Here is a 21,772-nt window from a genome sequence, read left to right on the forward strand (position 1 = left end):
GTAATACAGCAAGTGCCATGGCAGAGTGCTTACGAGAGAACACTAAAGCCAAGCTCTCAATCCCTAGCACACAATGATTTTACTCTATACTCATTTCAAAGCTCCCTTTCCCACAGAGAGGCTGTTTAGAACAAACTGAATAAGGAAATGATGCCTTCCCAAAATAGATCTGGTTCAAAAAAAAGCAAAAAAAAAAAAAAACAAAAAAAAACCAACCAGCTAGTATTTATACCATCTTTGACTGTCAAGAATTTTTTCTTAATTATAAAAAAAAGTTTGTTGTAGGCTGCAGAAACTTAGAGAACACATTCACTCAGTTCATATGGGAAAAGTCTAAGACATTAAATAAAAAACAGAATGCCCAAACTATAACAATTAAAAGGATGCCACTCAGGGAGGAAAATATATCAACTGTATTATTATTACTTCTGATGATATCAGGAACTTTCTTTATTGCCTCTAAAATATGTTTTAAAAATGCCTTGGTTTTCTGTTTACCTGAAGGGTGTTCTGGTCAATGACCTGGAAAAGGGAGTGAGGTTTATTATCGAAAGAGACAGGCCGGTGGAGAAGACTGCCGCTGCCAAAAGCCACCCATCCTGGTTCCAACTCCTCGTTCCGGCAGTACACAAAACCTCTGTGGAATGAAATGGAGCATAGGCTGAATCACCTGGCTATGTCAGCTACAACAGACACAAACAACATTTTCGACCTAATTTTAAAAAATGAGTAAGTATGTAAAACATCTGAAGGAAAGTGAATGTATTACATTAACTTCAGGACTGCCAAACTATAGCAAATATTGACTTTCCACAATAACTTAGAGGGGAGAAAAATTTGGGGGAAAAGATCTAAATGTATACAAGGCTCTCAAACTGTAGTTTCTTTTGGCAGCAGTTTATAGATCTTATATCCCAACTGAAAATCACTTGCTAATCCAATGTCAAACCCAAGTTCAAAGAGACTTAAGTAGAAAAATGTCCACTTATTAACATGGAGAAGTCACTGATATTGTTACAAAAATACTGATCACAGATGACTTTCTGGCTGGAAACAATGATCTTGGGGCTACCAAACTCTTCTGGGCCAAAACAAGGCTAAAATGCATTAACAGAACAAGATGGGGAAAGGTGGCAATAAGAGAAGATTGGAATTATTTGAATTAGTTCAGACTTGTTATTTAGTTACTAGTCTATGGGGAGCTGGAATCTACCCACAGTGTCTTCTTCAGAGATTTATGTAAGGAGGAAAATGTTCTAGCCCAATCATTCAGGAAGTTCCATGCAACTGACCTGAGAGTACCATGTAATCCAGATCCCAATTTGCTTACTCCTCTTCCAACTGAGTTAGTAGTATACAGGTAAAGACCATCTGCCGTGAGACAGCGTCCCAAGTCAGCATCTGAAATCGTTTTTTCACAGGTAAATTATATATATGTTTTTTCTATTGAAATTATAAACATGCTTTTTCTAATGAAAAAGCCATTAGGAGGTTGAGTGAAAGATTACTTCTCACTTCTAAAATAAGAGCTTCAATGTGACTTTCAGGGAAGATGGCTTGAGCCCCCAAATCAAACACCCAAAATGCATGTGGACCAGAGACCAAGATAAGGTCAGACAGTTACTAGCAGGGGAATGTGGTTTAACCCGCCAAATGTTTTTCTTTCTTTTTTTTTTGAAAAGCTTGTACTTAGTCAAGTCATTCCTAATTCTAATTTGAAATGACTAATCATAATTCTAATTTGAAATGACTAAGAATACAGTACAACACTTCTATTAGTAATTGCATAGTGAGAGGCATGAGCTCTTATGAGCTCAGTAAGCGATCCTGAACCTCTCTGAACGTCAGTTTCTTCATCTGTAAGATGAGGATAATAATATGTACCTCGCCTCTCCCTCTCCCTCTCCCTCTCCCCACGGTCTCCCTCTCCCTCTCTTTCCACGGTCTCCCTCTGATGCCGAGCCGAAGCTGGACTGTACTGCTGCCGTCTGGGCTCACTGCAACCTCCCTGCCTGATTCTCCCGCCTCAGCCTGCCGAGTGCCTGCGATTGCAGGTGCGCACCGCCATGCCTGACTGGTTTTCGTATTTTTTTGGTGGAGACAGGGTTTCGCTGTGTTGGCCGGGCTGGTCTCCAGCTCCTAACCGCGAGTAATCTGCCAGCCTCGGCCTCCCGAGGTGCCGGGATTGCAGACGGAGTCTCGTTCACTCAGTGCTCAATGTTGCCCAGGCTGGAGTGCAGTGGCGTGATCTCGGCTAGCTACAACCTCCACCTCCCAGCCGCCTGCCTTGGCCTCCCAAAGTGCCGAGATTGCAGCCTCTGCCCGGCCGCCACCCCGTCTGGGAAGTGAGGAGCGTCTCTGCCTGGCCGCCCATCGTCTGGGATGTGAGGAGCCCCTCTGCCCGGCTGCCCAGTCTGGGAAGTGAGGAGCGCCTCTTCCCGGCCGCCATCCCGTCTAGGAAGCGAGGAGCGTCTCTGCCTGGCCGCCCATCATCTGAGATGTGGGGAGCGCCTCTGCCCCACTGCCCCGTCTGGGATGTGAGGAGTGCCTCTGCCTGGCCACGACTCCGTCTGGGAGGTGAGGAGCGCCTCTGCCCGGCCGCCCCGTCTGAGAAGTGAGGAGCCCCTCCGCCCGGCAGCTGCCCCATCTGGGAAGTGAGGAGCGTCTCCGCCCGGCAGCCGCCCGGTCCGGGAGGGAGGTGGGGGGCAGCCCCCGCCCGGCCAGCCGCCCCGTCCAGGAGGGAGGTGGGAGGCAGCCCCCGCCCGGCTGCCACCCTGTCCGGGAGGTGGGGGGGCGCCTCTGCCCGGCCGCCCCTGCTGGGAAGTGAGGAGCCCCTCTGCCCGGCCGCCACCCCGTCTGGGAGGTGTACCCAACAGCTCATTGAGAACGGGCCATGATGACAATGGCGGTTTTGTGGAATAGAAAAGGGGGAAATGTGGGGAAAAGATAGAGAAATCGGATTGTTGCTGTGTCTGTGTAGAAAGAAGTAGACATGGGAAACTTTTCATTTTGTTCTGTACTAAGAAAAATTCTTCGGCCTTGGGATCCTGTTGATCTGTGACCTTACCCCTAACCCTGTGCTCTCTGAAACGTGCTGTGTCCACTCAGGGTTAAATGGATTAACGGCAGTGCAAGATGTGCTTTGTTAAACAGATGCTTGAAGGCAGCATGCTGGTTAAGAGTCATCACCACTCCCTAATCTCAAGTACCCAGGGACACAAACACTGCGGAAGGCCGCAGGGTCCTCTGCCTAGGAAAACCAGAGACCTTTGTTCACTTGTTTATCTGCTGACCTTCCCTCCACTATTGTCCTATGACCCTGCCAAATCCCCCTCTGCGAGAAACACCCAAGAATGATCAATAAAAAAATAAAAAATAAAAAATAAAAATAAATAAAAAAATAAAAGAAAGTGGCAACTTCAAAAAATAATAATAATAATAATATGTACCTCAAGGGTTACAGTGATGGCCAGATGAGATAATAGAGGTAAATACATCTATACTGCTCTCTGATGCAAAGCTAGTATTCCATAAATGGCAAATGAAATTGTGTTAATATACTAATGATATACATTAAACTAAAATCTGCCTCTGTAGATTTTCCATTCAGAGATCCTAATTTTAGTCTCTGGAGGGACAAAGCACAAAAGTTTCATATCTTTTCTATTTTAAAACAGCAATATGTTTCCCCTTAGCTCTGTCTTTCTCAATCTAAAACAGTATCTGTCTATATGATAGTAATTGGTTTAGTAACTCAAATTCCAAAGAATTTGCCTTAAAATAGAGCTTATGGATAAAACTTTCATTGTTTATTTTCATAATCATTCTGCTCACTATGTTTAAGTGGAGTCTTTCCACCTGAAGCATGCCATATTAGCTGGAGGAAATGCAACGTCACACCGTCAAATTAGTACTAAAAATGCTGTTAGCTTAAAAATTCAGTCTACTAATCTGAGACAACTGGGACCTGTACCTATTGGTTCCTCAATAAAAAAATTTGTTAAAGTGGGTAACCATTTTTAAAACATCAATTTCACACCTTAAACATTTTAATTTAAAACTTACAGATTACATTTATTCATCAATTTTTAGATTAAGGCCCAAGGCCTTCTGGGTATGGCTCTGTCGAGGGGCAGAAGTGAAAAGGACAAACAAAACAAGATTGGCCAGGAATGGATACTTGTTGAAGCTGAGTGATGAGTACACAGGGCTTATTATAGTATTCTCTCAACTTCAGTCAAATGTGGAATGTTTCAATATTAAAAGTTACACTGTGGCCAGGCACAGTGGCTCATGCCTGTAATCCCAACACTTTGGGAGGCCGAGGCGGGCAGATCACCTGAGGTCAGGAGTTCAAGACCAGCCTGGCCAACATGGCGAAACCCCATCTCTACTAAAAATACAAAAATTAGCCAGGCATGGTGGTGGGCACTTGTAATCCCAGCTACTAGGGAGGCTGAGGCAGGAGAATTGCTTGAACCTGGGAGGCAGAGGTTGCAGTGAGCCAAGATCGCGCCATTGCACTGTAGCCTAGACGACAAGAGCGAAGCTCCATCTCAAAAAAAAAAAAAAAAGATTACATAAATTAATCTAAAAACTATTATAAGAAAAACAGGCCAGGCGCCGTGGCTCGCACCTACAATCCTGGCACTTTGGGAGGCTGAGGTGGTGGGAGGATGGCTTGAACTTAGGAGTTAAAGACCAGCTTGGGCAACAAAGCAAGATCCCCGTCTCTACATAAATAAATAAATAAATAAATAAATAAATAAAGTAATTATCCAGGCATGTTAGTGCATGCCTGTGGTCCCAGCTACTCAGGAGGCTACGGTGGAAGGATTGCTTGAGCCTGGGAGGTCGAGGCTGCAGTTGTGATTGCACCACTGCACTCCAGCTTGGGCAACAGAGTGAGACCCCATCTCAAAAAAAAAAGAAAAAAAAGAAAGAAAAAAAAAGAAAAAGAAAAAAAGAGAGAGAGAAAAAAAGAAAACCATCTTCTCCCTAGATGCAAAACCAAAGGTTCAGGAAAATGAAAGCAAACAGATCAGCTTAATGCCATCCTCCTCAGTGAGAAACTACCCCAAGGGAGATACCAAATGGAGTTTTTTAAAAGGACAGAATCAAGAAAGAAGTTTTAGTTCTACATTAAGAAGTAAGTTGGAGCCGATAATGTCTAAGAACTTCTTGGGTACTGCAGGCATTCTCCCTCTCCTGTTGACTCTGGTTGAATTAGTGAAGGAAATAAATCATATTTAAAAGCCTTGCCTCTTCTTCTCCACACACTCTCATGCCTGTTTAGAAGAAATGGTAGACCATGGAAAGGTACAAGCCCTGGGCTGAGAGATGCGAGGGGGCCTGCCGCTTAGATTCCCCTCCGTGCTGGTGGGGTTGCCCAGGAAGGCCGCCCCATGGAAGGTGGGAAATGAAAGGGAGGGAGGAACAGACTCTCAGTCCCACACCTGATGAACACCAGTTTCTTAGAGACTCACTTCGTGGAGTTTTTCTAAAACATTCAACTTCTTAATGGCAACTATTTCCTGGGTTTTTTTTTTTATTCCTGTTTCATCAGTTATGTAAGATTTAATGATAAAATCACAATAATAAGTACCAGTTACAATTAACAAACTGGTTTGGGAGCAAGCCTACCTCTTGGCAAGCCTGCAACTCCACTGGTGGGAGCAGAGCTGACCAGCCCTGCGGGTTCAGTGGGCCACGGCAGGGCAGCAGCCTAGACATTTTACTGAGTGAATGGAGAGGTCCATCCCATCTGGCAAGTCAGTTAAGAGAGCTTCTGCCATTTTTGTTGAGATAATGTAAGAAACTGACATATAATACTGTAAAGCTCTGTAAAAACATTTTAACCTAGCTTATTTGTTTAAAGTAGATGTTAACAATTCATGCTCCCTTGAACCTCTTCATTTTTCGCTTTTAGGACAGGAGGGCTCATTAACACACACACAATAAATTACTAAAGGAAATATTATCAAGCAGTAAGACCTGATATTCTATTAGCAGACAAAAAAATTCAACTTAAGGCTATCATACCCAAACTCAAATATCCAGCAGCCAATTTAAGTAATTCATGGCTCCTTGGCAACAGTGTATGGATGATATCTTTTCCTTGTGATAATAAAACCTATCCATTTTCTTACCTCACAAGTATCAGCTTTTATACATTTACTGATAAAGCAGACAATGAACATACTGAATAGAAATCTGGAGCTCTTAATTAAAAGGAACATACAGAGTTATAGCCAAATCATTTGCTACAGTGATCTAAAACCTCTTTATTTACATCTTACTATTAATCACAGGACAAAAACTTTTACATTACCTTTATTTTCAGAACTGGAGCCAGTGTTGCTATCCGGCGCAGGCAACATGTCTTCATAACCCCATGATACTATGTGTTTGCCCCCAAGCAAACAGGAGGGAGATCCAGGCCCCCCTTCCAAAAGCAACAGCCTATATGGGGGAGAAAGAAAATCACAAAGACACTGAGACAATCCATTTCAGCAAGAAGTATACCTGCTACCCCAAAGAGTAGAAACCAAAATTTTAAAACTAAGATGTATAATATTTTATACAAATATTATTCAAAAAAGACATTTATAGTATTTTTATTTTTTATTTATGTTTCTTTTTTTTTGAGACAGAGTCTCGCTCTGTCACCCAGGCTGGAGTGCAGTGGTGCGATCTCAGCTGACTGAAACCTCCGCCTCCTGGGTTCAAGCGATTCTCCTGCGTCAGCCTCCAGAGTAGATGGGACCACAGGCACCTGCCACAATGCCCGGCTAATTTTCTTTTTCTTTTTTTTTTTTTTTGTTTGAGACAGAGTCTCGCTCTGTCACTCAGGCTGGAGTGCAGTGGCGTGATCTCGGTTCACTGCAAGCTCCACCTCCCAGGTTCATGCCATTCTCCTGCCTTGGCCTCCCAAACAGCTGGGACTACAGGGGCTCACCACCACACTCGGCTAATTTTTTTGTATTTTTAGTAGAGATGGGGTTTTGTCATGTTGGCAGGCTGGTTTTGAACTCCTGACCTCAAGTGATCCTCCTGCCTTGGCCTCCCAAAGTGCTGTGATTACACGCATGAGCCATCACGCCTGGCTACAATATTTTTAAATTAAAAAATTACGAAGCTATGTTTATAAAAATTATATCTGTGTGTAAAATATACTATTTTATGTGTATTTTTGTGTGTGACAGAGAGACAGAGTGGGTTATGAATTAGGAAGCATATGTACCAAAATGTTAGGAGTAGTTATCTTTGGGTAATGAGATTATGAATGATTTTCACTTTCTTCATTATACCTTAATATATTATCATCTCAAAATTTACATCAGAATTCATTATAAGCTATTGCATCTTTATTTTTTGAAACAGAGTCTCGCCCTGTCACCTAGGCTGGAGTGCAGTGGTGTGATCTCGGCTTACTGTAACCTCTGCTTCCTAGCCTCAAGCAATCCTCCTGCTTCAGCCTCCCTAGTAGCTGTGACCACAGGCACGCACCACCACACTCATGAGTTATTATGCCCCACCAGCTATTGCATTTTTAAAGACATAGAACTAAAAAATAATGAAAAATAACATGCTCTAAAAACTTTCCAAAAAGGAAAGATAAAAAATAAAATTCTTACCTAAGAAGGTAAATATGAGTCTATACTTATTTTAAACTGAATCACTAATTGATAAGAGTTTAGTAATCTACTTAATAAAGGAAGCATTTGGCACAAATCTGCCTAGTTTGGAAGGAGGGTAAGGATACAAAGTGACAACTTACCTATATAGCACATCAGCTACAGGCAGGGACCCTAGATCCGTCTGTTTCTGTAATAGATGGACTGTATGGACGAACGTTTTCAATGATCCCCTAAAAATAAAAGGAAGGAACAGTAAATCATCAAAATTTAAAGTCAAATAATTTAGGTCATTAATGCTAATTTAATTAACCACATGGAAAAGTTCCAAAATGTGTCTCTCTGCTTCTGCTGGTCAGATGATGTGTTGTAAAAAAAATATTTGATTATTAACTATCACCACTGGCTCATACACAAAGATACAATGAAAACACCATGCCAATTATGAAGAAGTTCTCCTTGCATTTGGAAAAGTAAACAATTTTCCCCTGACATAAAAGTTCAAAACATAAGGCTCGAGCACAAAGAACTTGTGGATATTATGCTTGATTACTATATCACCAAGTCACCCTCTGGAGGATCATAGAGTCTAACAGTATTTCCAGGCTTGATTTTAAAATCTTTGCTAAGTTCACTCATTTGGAAAAACAGCTAACTAAACTCCATCACATTAAATATGACCAAAAAGAATATATTCAAGTAAATAATGCTCTGTGCTGAGAGATGCTCCTTCTGTATCCCTCTGACTGCACATAGTTGTAATACTTGCAACAGGGCTCACCACTACCTGAATTCCTTGTGGTTTCCAAGACTCAAGGCTCTGGGAAGTCTGTCATATGGTCAGCAAGATCTAAAAGAAGGTGCTTTTAAGATGCACAAGACTTACCTGGCCACATCCCAAGTACAAATCACCACAAGAACACTTCCTGAACTAAATGATCGCCTGTATCTGACGGGCTGACTTCGACTTGCTGCCTTAGTCTCTTAGCCAAGGCTTTAATTGCTGGGTATCATATGCCTAAACGCCAATAGAAATGGAATACCTAACGCAGAACCAAGTAGGCCTAGAGTCTTCCTGTTAATTGCCCCTTTCACTATCTCTAGTTTCAGAGAATAAAAACAAAAGAATAGCATTAATAGAAGGCAAGGAGGCAGCAGATAGAGTATAAAAACAAGTTGGAATCGGGACACATGGGTTCTAAAACCTGGCTCTGCCACTCATCAGCTGCACAATCTCAGTCCTGTCACCTAACTCCTATGGATTTTTGCTTCTTCATCTGCCCAACAGGGACACTTTCCTGGGGAACAGTGAGGTTTAAAATAAAGAAGCAAAACCTTTAACATTTAGAAAGTTTAGAACTATTAACCAACTCTAAGGAATTATTACCTGCCAGATTCAATCAGATTTTTTTTTTTAAAAGAGACAGGGTCTGGCTGGGTGCAGTGGTTCACACCTGTAATCCCAGCACTTTGGGAGGCTGAGGCAGGAGGATTGCTTGAACCCAGGAGTTCAAGGTTGCAGTGAGCTATGATCACACCACTGCACTCCAGCCTAGGCAACGGAATGAGACCATGTCTTAAAAAAAAAAAAAAAAAAAAAAGAGAGACAGGGTCTCATTATGTTGCCTAGACTGGTCTCGAACTCCTGGCCTCAAGAGATGCTCCTGCTTTAGCCTCCCAAAGTGCTGAAATTATAGACGGGAGCCACCATACCCAGCCTTCAATCAGACTTTAAGAGTAAAATGTAAAGTCCTTCCATGGCTCACAAGCCCCTATGTGATCTGGGCCCTGCCAACCTCATCTCCTGCCCCTCTCCTTCTACCATCACGTTCCAGAAACCCTGCCCACTGTGCTGTCCCCTCAGATACCCCAAGCACAAGACGAATGTCAGTTTTGTCACTCGCCACTCCATTTACGTGGAACTCTCTGCCACTGGCTGCTTCTCATCATCCAGTGCCCAGTTCAAGTGTCATCTCTTCAGTAAGGCCTTCCCTGGCATCTCCAGCTAATGCTGCCCTCCACCTCCACAGTCATTCTCTATCAAAATATATCTCTGTCTTTTCCTACAGTGAATATTCCTCTCTACAATGATCTTTTACCTATATTTGCTGCTCACTGTCTGCCTCCCTCACTCCTATGTAAACTCTGCAATTTTAGGCACGGTCTACCTGCTCTCCACTGTATCCCTACCACCAAGAGAATGCCTTCCGTGCAGTAAGTGAGCAATAAGGTTTTGCAGAATGACTCACGCTGAGTCCATTCAACCGTAAGCTCTGTGAGGTAAGAAACCTAGAATCACTATATCCCTAAGACCGGGCAAGATTCCTGTACATCAGAAATGTTCAATAAATGTCAGTTGATTGAATGAATAAACATCTTCATAATAATTTTGGGGAAGGGTTACTTTGTCTTTGAGAGCATCAACCCAAAAATTCAATAATATGCCACTAATAACTTTAGTAAGATGATCTAACACTGAAAAGCACATGACTTCTGAAGTCCAGAACATGATATTGGCAATAAAATGTAGGAACCATGTTAAAAAAAAAAAAAACCCCGAGAAGAATAAATAAATAAATACATCCATTTCAACATTTCTGCTGAATGAAATTTAGAATCTCCAGCACAGGAAGTAAGTTCAATAACTATTTTTGGTATAGGCTGAATTTGGGTACATAATAAAAATGTGAGTTTTATGAACCAACAATTAATAACTTAAACTGTTTGAAACTAAAGAGTTGATAGTTATTCCTAACATCCTAAATCTGTCTAAAGATAGTACTGTCTAAAAGCACATTTTCTCAAATGGAATTTGCACAGTGATAACAGATCTTGGACTTGAAATTGTCTCTGCATATGCAGAAAATAAATCAATCCAATATAAAGCCTTTACAAGGAAACTTATTTCAGTACCACACAATGACTCTAGAATTAAGCACATGTCAGGATTCACAAACCACAGTTTTAGGGGATCTAAAACTAGGCTATGACAGCTTGCTCAGAGCAAAGAAACTTACAATAAACACTGGTGCCATTTTGCCTTAAAAAAACCCTTGAGATTCAATCATTTGAAGGTCAACTTTGAAACTATAAAGAGAAAAACAGGGCAAGAAGACTTATAACTAAGAACTTCATAATTATCCAAGAAGAATTCTCCCACAAATGTTTGGCTAAAAGAAAGAAGATCCCAACCAAGGAAAAAATTCTACGGAAGACAGACAGAATACTGACACTAATCTGTCAGGCTGTGGTCCTAACTGTTCTCTAGGCAATTAGTCTACTGGAAAACAAAGGTAGTGAAACTTCTTTCTCACAAACAGATGCCAGTGATCATACGGGTCAATGGGTAGAAGAATGTATAAAATTCCTAGAAAAGCAACTCCAGGCCGGGCAGGGTGGCTCATGCCTGTAATCCCAGCACTCTGGGAGGCCAAGGCCGGCAGATTGCTTCAGCTCAGGAGTTTGAGACCAGCCTGGGCAACAAGGGGAAACCCCGTCTCTACCAAAGATACAAAAAATTAGCCAGCCATGGTGGCAGGTGCCTGTAGTCCCAGCTACTCGGGAGGCTGAGGTGGGAGGATCACAGTGAGCTGAGATCATGTCACTGCACTTCAGCCTGATCTTTGAGAGCAAGACTCCATCTCAAAAAAAAAAGAGAGGAATAGGCCAGGCACAGTGGCTCATGCCTGTATCCCAGTACTTTCGGAGGCTGAGGTGGGCGGATCACTTGAGGTCAGGAATTTGAGACCAGTCTGGCCAACATGGTGAAACCCCATCTCTACTAAAAATACAAAAAAATTAGTTTGGCACCTGTAATCCCAGCTACTTGGGAGGCTGAGGCAGGAGAATCACTTGAATCCGGGAGGTGGAAGTTGCAGTGAGCCAAGATCATGCCACTGCACTCCAGCCTGGGTGACAGAGTGAGACTCTGTCTCAAAAAAAAAAAAGAGAAAAGAAAAGAGAAAAGAGAGAAAAGCAAAAAGAAAAGCAACTCCAAGCATATTTCCTATTGATAGTGGGTTGATGACTTGCACATGAAGAACAGCATACAATTTTTTTTTTTTTTTTTTTAAAGACAAAGTCTTGGTCTGTCGCCCAGGTTAGGGTGCAATGGCGCCAACTTGGCTCACTGCAACCACTGCTTCCTGGGTTTAAACGATTGTCCTGCCTCAGCCTCCAGGTAGCTGGGATTACAGGCACCCACCACAACGCCCGGCTACTTTTTGTATTTTTAGTAGAGACAGGGTTTCACCATGTTGGCCAGGGCAGTCTAGAACTCCTGACCTCAAGTGATCTGCCCACCTCAGCCTCCCAAAGTGCTAGGATTACAAGCATTAGCCACCGCGTCCGGCCATGTGTACTACTATTAAATCTAGATATATACTGAGAAATATTCCAATTAAATTGATCAAAACAAGTATTAGGTCCAAAAATATAATTTGTGACCAATTTTGTGACTGAGTCCAGGTGAATAATAGCCCACTAGCTTGCTGATGTACTTCTTATAGATAAGTATGAAAAATTAATAGCTCTATAAATTTTTGACCATCCTCCTAGGAGAAGTAGACATAACATCCTCTGCTAACTACTTGATGTAAAACACTAACCATCTAAGGGACAATTAGATATGTCAAGGGTTGATTCTCCATTTTCTGCTGGTTAAGATGTTATCATGGTATACCAGAAACAGAAAACATGAACTTTGGTTCCAACTCAGGCACCTGGTGCCAAGTTTGGTGAAAGCATCTCATGCACTGTCAAGGCTGTGAAATTCAATACTGAAAGCAAAGAAGGACTTCTGAATGTTAAGACTTCTATCAAATATACTTGGCCTCTTCTTCATTCACCCAACCCAGGTGGCAGTAGTCACAAGGTCACCAAATGATACATTCGATTTTCCTTACCTGGCACAAGCCAAAGCCACCAGGGCAGCAGCAGCATTTTCTTTTTGCTTATGCGGGATGTGTCGGCCTGTGTCAGAAGTCTCCTCTAGCCAAGAGCACAGCAAAGTTTCAATTCCATTGAGACAGTCAGCAGGCTCCTTGGTCAAGCTCAAAGGCTGGCAGTCACGAAGGCAGTTCAATAGCACCTCAGCAGTTATGTTACAGAGAGAGGGGTCTGTTCTACTCTGGGACTGAATAAGGGGGAAGACCAGCAGGAGCCCCATCCTCGATGTGAAGGGTGCTTGCTCAGGTTGCTGCAACAAGCCCTGGCGTTTGAGCAGGGCCAAAGTTTCCTCATCACCTGAACTTTCCCTTTCATGCTGTTCTTCTAAGGCCAGCTGGCGCTGGGCATTCCACAGTCCTCGCAAGGCATTCAGGCGGTATTCCAGCAGCCGGGCATAGGCATTGCTCTGATTCCCACAAACAGAGCGCAAACGTTCTGCTAATTCCGACGGGTTCTTGGTCTCAAAGGTTAAAATCTAAGGAAAAAGACAATGGAGAAGTGGGTAAATATTACTTTCACCAAAGTCATCTAAGGAAGAAAATATGTTTAATGATATCCCAAAATAGTCAACGCCAAAAATTATTTTAATTACAATCAAATGGAAAACGTATACTGTAAAGCCAGCTCTTTGCTGATGGAATTGTTCCCCTTTTGGCTTTTCTGTTAATGCTTCCATGAAAATTGGGATTAGACCTAATTGAAAGAGTCCAAATCATAAAAGAATATAGTTAAGTGTGAAAGTCAGAAATTAACTCCATAATTTATTTTAGAAAATTGAAGTATAAAGCCAGGCATGGTGGCTCACGCCTGTAATCCCAACACTTTGGGAGGCTGAGGTGGGTGGATAGCTTGAGCCCAGCAGTTGGAAACCAGCCTGGGCAACATGGTGAAACCCTCTCTCTACCAAAAATACAAAAAATAGCCAGGCTTGGTGGTGTGCACCTGTCGTTGTGGCTACTTGGGAGACTGAGGTGGGAGGATTGCTAAAGCCCGGGAAGTAGAGGCTGCAGTGAGCCATGATGGTGCCCTGCACTACAGCCTGAGTGACAGAGCGAGACCCTGTCTCAAAAAATAATACTACAAAAAAAAGGAAAAAAATTGAAGCATAAACCTTTAGTAAATGATCTTGAGTTATAAATGTTGTTTCTAGGACAGGCGCGGTGGCTCACGCCTGTAATCCCAGCACTTTGGAAGGCCGAGGCGGGCAGATCACGAGGTCAGGAGTTTGAGGCCAGCCTGGCCAACATGGTAAAACACCATCTCTACTAAAAATACAAAAAAAATTAGCCAGGCGTGGTGGCCCACGCCTGTAGTCCCAGCTACTCAGAACCCTGAGGCAGAAGAATTGCTTGAACCCAGGAGGTAGAGGTTGCAGTGAGCCGAGATCGCACCACTGCACTCCAGCCTGGGTGACAGAGTGAGACTCCGTCTCAAAAAAAAAAGTTAAAGTTTCTAACTCCTATTACCAGATAGAGTACTAGTAAAAATGGAACCAAGTTTTATCTCTGTTCTTCAAAACCTAATATATATATGTTTAATAAATGATGGATTATTCATGGTTCTTTGGTTGTGAAGCATACCCCATTCTTTTTTTTGAGATGGAGTCTTGCTCTCTTGCCCAGGCTGGAGTGCAATGGCCGATCTCAGCTCACTGCAACCTCCACCTCCCAGGTTCAAGCAATTCTGCCTCAGCCTCCCTAGTAGCTGGGATTACAAGGGCGTGCCACCATGCCCGGCTAATTTTTGTATTTTTAGTAGAGACTAGGTTTCGCCACATTGGCCAGGCTGGTCTTGAACTCCTGACCTCAGGTGATCTGCCCACCTCGGCCTCCCAAAGTGCTGGGATTACAGGCCTGAGCCACTATGCCTGGCAGCATACCCCATTCTTAATAGTGTTAACCCATTATTTTAATTTGTGACATGGTATAGATTTATTCAATTCATATTAGATTGTTTTCTTGCCAAAACATTCAATTATCAGGAGGCCTCCATTTTCAGCAGCTGGGGATAATAAAACCACTATATCTTCTATCAACTAAGAAAGGAACCAGCTCTCAAGATCAAACTAAATCTCAAGAATCAAACTAAATTTACAATGCAAAGAGTTTATGCACATAAATTTGACTAGATCAAAACCAACAGACTACTGTAATCAACAAAGGAGGGCACTCTAGGAGCAAGCACACTGAAACAGATTATCAGACAATAGAGGTGCCTGGTTCACAGTAGACCAGAAAGTCAGGGTGGGAAGAGGCCTGGGACAAAAGTAAAGAAAATTCTGCCAGGTCTTTGGCACTGACATTAAGAAAGGTCATAGTGCAGTTTATTTCCCTTACAAACTGGAAAAATACTCTTTTATCTCAAATTTTGCCTTTAGAAACTTGTTATTAATATTTTAGCCCAATAAAATAACAAGAATTTCCAAAACAATGCAAATGCTGTAATTGCCTTGCTTAGCTACATATGCAAATCGCTGAATTGAACTGAAAAAAAAGTTCACAATTTAAAAACAACAACACAAAACCAAAACAAAAGAAGCAAGAAGCTAAAGAAAAACAAAGATAAGCTGAATTAGAAGCTACTCAATTAGCAAAGGAGAAAGAACTTATAATTAGACAACAAGTATTACTGGCAAAGAAAGAAAAAGACATCCAAAAAAAAAAAATTACAAAGAAATGGCAAGCTAGGTGGGTGACATACGCCTATACTTCCAGCTACTTGGGAGGCTGAGGCAGGACTGCTTGAGCCCAGGAGTTCGAGGCTGTAGTGGCTATGATCGTGCCTGTGAATAGCCACTGCACTCCAGCCTGAGCAACATAGTAAGACCTTGTCTGCTAAAAAAAAAAAAAAAAAAAAAAAAAGAAAGAAAAAGAAAGAAAGGCAAAAACTTCGAAACTCATCTAAGATCTGGAATCACTTTTCCAACAATGAGGCAGGGTGGGTTAAAATGATGGAAGAAGGCCAGGTGTGGTGGCTCATGCCTGTAATCCTAGAACTTTGGGAGGCCAAGGTGGAAGGACTGCCTGAGGCCAGGAGTTCAAGGCTGCAGTGAGTTATTACGGCACCAGTGCACTCCAGCCTGGGTGACAGGGGGAGACCCTGTCTCAAAAAAGAAAAAAAAGAAATGATGCAAGTAGAAAAACTTTGTAATCAGCTTGAACTAGAAAGCTTACAGTAGTTGAATGAAACACATCATCTACAAAAGAAGTAGGAATGGCTGCTCTGGAAAAACAGAAGAAATAAATGAACAAATTACAAAGGAGAAACAGGAAGGTGGGGCTCATATGTAATAAGCATCTAAGAATGCAGAGAAATAAACTGGCAGAGGTGGAAATGGCAGCAACAACTGGTAAGAAGATGATCTGCAGCTACAAGTTAAAGCTATGAATCTCTTCCCTGCTGGGATGAATTCAAGATGGGAAGTTGGGAAGTTATTGCTAATTACATCAACATACATTCTTCTACTGATATCAAGACAACCACCAAAGGCGTTACTGGCAAAGCAAAGAGCCTCCAAAAATTGGACCCTCATCAAAAAGATGACAAACAAAAAAGGCTTTTGATAAACTTTAAAAAGAACATTGCCTCAAGCAGACAATGAAACACCTTCAGAATGATTTTACGGTCCATGCACCCACTTCACCCCTTGGACAACGAACAGAAGCTTTTTGAACAAGCTTTGAAAACATACCCAGTCAACACACCTGAAAGATGAGAGAAAACAGCACAAACTGCCAGTACCTGGCAGGACAAAGAAAGGCTGCATGAAAAGATGCAAGGAACTTGCCAAGATGGTAAAAGCAAAGAAAGCTGCTCAACAGCAAGTGTTGGCTGGGCGCGGTGGCTCATGCCTGTTATCCCAGCACTTAGGGAGGAGGAGGTGGGAGGATCACTTGAGGCCAGGAGTTCAAGACCAGCCTAGTAGTGAGACCTTGTCTCTAAAAATAAATAAATAAAATAAAATAAATAAAAAGAGCAAGGGTCGAATGCAGACAGAGTTAAGAAATGACTTAATCTTTATTGGGTGTGTACTTTTATAATAAAACTGAAAATACTGTGAAAACAAAACAACAAATTCCAATTCAAAAAATTAACTATAAGTATCTCAGTTAACTAATATGAAAAATATTCATAGTTTTAAAAAAATTCAGTGCCAGCTTATCAGATCTGATGTAATATCAGGATGCCATAAAATTTCAACCCACAACTTAGCAAAGAAAGAAACTATTGATAAACACAACTACTTCAAGGAATCTAATGGCATTTTGTTGAGAGAAGCCAATTTCCAAGGGTTATGTTCTGTATGATTTCATTTCTGTGACATTCTGGGAAAAACAAAAACTATGGTAATGGAGAATAGATCAATGGTTACCGGGGTTTAGGGGTAAGGGTAGGGTCTGACTACACAGGGATAGTATGAGGGAGTTTTTTGGGGGGGGTTGAAGGAATTGTTCCCAGTTGTGGTGGTGGTTACACGAATTAATAACATGTTAAAATTCATAGAACTACACACCTCCCAAAAAAGGCCAGTTTGACTGTATGATAACTTTAAAGATTAAATAAAAGGAAAAAAATTCCAACCAGACTATAGTTGTATTCAACTAGATATCACTGGGTCAAGATATATTGAAAATAATATCATTAAAAATAAAAATTAGAGGTATTTTTTACTGAGGTGCTTCTTCCTTTCTTTCTTTCTCTTTCTTTCTTTCTTTCTGTCTCTCTCTCTCTTTCTTTCTTTCTCTTTCTTTCTTTTTTTTGACGGGGTCTCACTCACCCAGGCTGGAGTACAGTGGTGCAATCTTAGCTCATTGGAGCCTCAAGCTTCCCAGGCTCAGGTGGTCAATCATCCCACCTCAGCCTCCTGAGTAGCTGAGACTAGAGGCATGTGCCACTATGCAGCTAATTTTTTGTATTTTTTGTAGAGATGGGGGTCTCCCTACGTTGCCCAGGCTAGTCTTGAACTCCAGAGCTCAAGCGATCTGCTTGCCTCAGCCTCCCAAAGTGCTAAGAGTATAGGCATGAGCCACTGCGCTCAGCTACTTACTTAGTTTTTAATACAACCACATCAAACAAATAATGATTGATTAAATGTCCTTCACCATCAAGCAATATAAAACTGTATTTCCCTACCCTTTTATTTAGATTCACCAAACACATATTACCTTTTTATTTTTCAGATGGCAGCAGATAAAATAACTCAAGTTCCTTAAAAAATGATCACATTTCAAGGGGAACCACCTGCCTTGAAGCTGTTATCAAACTCAAGAAAAGTCATACTGCCTATTTTCATTTGTTTTTTAGTGCTATTACCCCCAAAAATCAGTAACCAGCCTCCACTATTACAATCAATAAAGATTACTGAAATATTTTTCAATGATATGAAAAGCTGCAAAATTTTAACTTTGATCATCTTCCCAGTCATAAACATCTAAACAAATAACAAAGTTTTTGGCACTTTAAAAAAGCTTTTCAGTATTGTTATTTCTTCCACCCAAAACAACTCTTTTATATAAAATACCTACCTATGTACTCAACATACATTTTTATTTATGGTACACCAATCATCTACTTATGTTATATGAAGCAACTACTAAAAAAATTCAATATAGTCTTTTATTGAACTCAAACGACGAACAACTCAGTAACATAAAACAGGGCTATTTATTTTTATTATTAAACATGAGTACTTCTGAAATATGACATTTCATGGTACATAAAATGATGTGTATGACAAAATCTGTTGCTAACTCCAAATATTAACTTAATATAGCTTAGAAAAATGACATAATATACTCTGCATTTTTCTGACCATTCTATTTTTACAAGTACTCCAGTTATATTTAGCATTCAATTTAAAAGACAAGTACACTGAAAGAATTTGAGTTATTATATAATTAACCAAATATTATATAACATACACACTTAAATGACTGTTGTGTTTATTGATTTAGCAGTATCTAAAGCACACTATGCTTTCAGAAATCCATTAGGCTACTCAGCGTTATCCATTTCAGGGGCCCCTTATGAAAACTCAGAACTGTTTGCTATGCCACTGTTTTTTTAGAATTCTAAAGTTTGAAGGTCATGGCCTAAAATCATTTTATAAAAAGACATCATACCTTTGGGTTTTTGTAAGTCAGCTATGGCACATCTATTCTGGTACTTATGAATATTAAATGATTTGTCTCAGATCCTCACATAAAACCACTGCTCTTGACCAAAATGCCATTAGAAATTAATATTTTTCTCTTTAAAAAAGTGGAAAGCTATTTAAGGAAAAGGGAATATCCCTGTCGTCCTTAATCAGAAGTGTTACTAACTGTACTTTGGTGATAATGCTAACGTTACCCTAATTAAGGGAGTGACTGCCAAAGTAACTCACAGCCTTCATGTATTTTTTTTAATCACACATAACATATGTGTTTTGTTGCCGTTTTTTTTTTCTTTTGAGACAGGTTGACTCCAGCATCCTTGCTCTGTCACCCAGGCTGCTGGAGTACAGTGGAACGATCATGGCTCACTGCAGCCTGAGCCTCTCAAGTAGCTGGAACCACAGGCCTGCACCACCACACTCGGCTAATTTTTTGTATAGACAGGGTCTCGCTATGTTGCCCAGGCTAGTCTCAAACTCCTGGGCTCAAGCAATCCTCCTGCCTCGGCCTCCCAAAGTGATGGGATTGCAGGCATGAGCCACTGCACCTGGCCAACGTAAGTGTTTTTAAACTAAGGAAACAGTCATTCTGGAAAGTCTAATTGAATGTGGGTAAAATATTCTTTGCTGGCCAAATCTGGCTTTGAACAAGACTACAATATCTGATAGAAGAACAGAGTGGTCAGGCCAGCTGTGATGGCTCACGCCTGTAATCCCAGCACTTTGGGAGGTGCAGGTGATCTTGAGGCCAGGAGTTTGAGACCAGCCTGAGCAACATGGCAAGACAGTCTCTACAAAATAAAAAATAATTAGCTGGGTGTGGTGGCATGCACCTATAGTCCCAGCTACCTAAAAGGCTGAGGCAGGAGGATTGCTTAAGCCCAAGAGTTCAAGGCTGCAGTGAGCTATGATCGCACCACTGCATTCCAACCTGAGTGACAGAGTGAGACCCTGTCTCAAAAACAAAAACAAAAACAAAAAAAACAGACAATCAATCAGTCATTTTAGCCAATTTACTAATTTATTTCCATTTTTTTCTGGGAAAATAATGGACAACAGATACCAGCCAGCCATGATGTGAAATGTGAAATGCCAACCTGCATTTCAAGTAAGTGTAGGAGTGAGGATAGGCATATAGACGCTTTTGAAGTTGTAGAGAATATTATATATACATATAAGGACATTAACTAGACTAATCATTAGCATAAACTACTATAATCCTGTAAGGATAAACATCGATTTCCATCTACTTTGCTGTTCAGAATAGCAGAGAGATAATTATTGAAAAGGGTCAAGTAAGAAGCTAAAATCATCTTCTCATATATTTAAGCATATTTCTGAAAGAAATAGAAATTATATTTCTAGGAATTTGTCCTAAAGCAATATTCTAGAAGTAAGAAATACACAGAGATATTCATTGCAGTATTGTTTATTATAGTGGGAAAGGTAGAAGCAATCTCAATGTATAAAAAGGAAGTGTTGGGCCAGGCACGGTGGCTCACGCCTGTAATCCCAGCACTTTGGGAGGCCAAGGTGGGCAGATCATGAGGTCAAGAGTTCGAGACCAGCCTGGTGAAACCCCGTCTCTACTAAGAATACAAAAATTAGCTGGGTGTGGTGGCGCATGCCTGTAATCCCAGCTACTCAGAAGGCTGAGGCAGAAGAACCGCTTGAACCCGGGAGGTGGAGGTTGCAGTAAGCCAAGATCGTGCCACTGCATTCCAGCCTGGGCGACAGAGCAAAACTCCATCTCGGGGAGGAGAAAAAAAGGAAGTGTTTAATTAAATTATAACATCTCAAAATGAAATATTAATGATTTTTTATTTATGTTAAATAAAACATTAAATTAAATTAAATCAAATCATTACATTAAAAATTATTAAAACCACAATAAAAAGCAGTATAAAAATTGCATATGCCCTCTAATTAGGAGTCTGTAAAACACACTTGTTCAATTTTGAAATTAGTGTTTGTGAAAATAGAAACATGGATGTTATTTTTTCTCTGTTTCAAAAACAATAGACTAATGACAAGTTACATTGTTCATACAGAAGAAATGCTTAGAACGTCTGAGTTTCCAAAGACAAAAAAAAGAAAAGTAGTCATAACTAGCACTGATAATTTTTCACACGCAAACGCTATCTTTAAATAACTGGTAGTCAAACAAATGGTGACACAAGTACCACAGGAAATGCTTTCCTTACATCAGTTCACTAGTCCCATCTGTTGTACTTTGGCAGCAGTTAATTTCAAATAATGTAGAGCTGATTATGTTCCTGGTTAGGACGGAAGACAGGATGGTAAATGGGAAAGACCCTGCAGATATTGGGAACTATCCATGAACAATAAAACCTTTCAATTTCCAAAAGGAAATGATGTTTAAAACTCAGGGTCACTTGGGCTCTAAGCAGATGAATTATATTACTATACTCCCCGGTATGGGACATTAACCAATTCAATTCATTATATGAACCTGTCAGCATAAAAGGAATTTATACTCGGATTATTTCAAAGGAGATCGACTGGCTAGACTTGCAACCTCAATGTAAAACTTTTTATTTATTTATTTACTTATTTATTTTGAGACAGGGTCTTGCCCTGTCGTCCAGGCTGGAGTACAGTGGTGCAATCTCAGCTTACTGCAACCTCCACCGCCTGGGCTCAAGTGATCCTCCCACCTCAGCCTCCTGGGTAGCTGGGACTACAGGCGCTCACCACTATGCCTAGCTAATTTAAAAATTTTTTAGAGGTGGGGTTTCACCATGTTGTCTAGGCTGATCTCAAACTCCTGGGGTTCAAGCGATCCTCCTGCCTCAGCCTCCCAAAGTGCTGGGATTACAGGCATGAGCCACCATGCCCTGCCAATACAAAACTTTTAAGTAAAGGCAGAATACTGAAACCCTCTCAAATGTTAGAATAGATGCTTAAACCTTTCTACAGATTTTTTTTCTACCATTTTTCACATAATGAAGACAGCAATCATAGCCAAATTGAATTGCATGTTGCAATCAACAAAGACTTGAAAAGCTCTCAT

General features: G+C 41.1%; 1 protein-coding gene across 6 annotated transcripts in view; it reads right to left on the bottom strand.

Annotated features, from left to right (window-relative positions):
• The window catches only part of HECTD4 (HECT domain E3 ubiquitin protein ligase 4), a 218,577-nt gene that overhangs the window by 145,802 nt on the left and 51,003 nt on the right, over nt 1–21,772 (bottom strand). For all 6 annotated transcript variants that reach the window (XM_031001130.3, XM_031001134.3, XM_031001133.3 and 3 more), the window contains exons 2-6: nt 12,542–13,059; nt 7,781–7,870; nt 6,332–6,462; nt 1,293–1,401; nt 499–637 (exon numbers count right to left, since the gene is read on the bottom strand). In XM_031001130.3, coding sequence (XP_030856990.2) covers nt 499–637; nt 1,293–1,401; nt 6,332–6,462; nt 7,781–7,870; nt 12,542–13,059 — 987 coding nt within the window. The remainder of the gene's footprint in view (nt 1–498; nt 638–1,292; nt 1,402–6,331; nt 6,463–7,780; nt 7,871–12,541; nt 13,060–21,772) is intronic.

This window comes from Gorilla gorilla, chromosome 10, assembly GCF_029281585.2.
Source record: "Gorilla gorilla gorilla isolate KB3781 chromosome 10, NHGRI_mGorGor1-v2.1_pri, whole genome shotgun sequence".
Taxonomy (NCBI): Eukaryota; Metazoa; Chordata; class Mammalia; order Primates; family Hominidae; genus Gorilla; species Gorilla gorilla.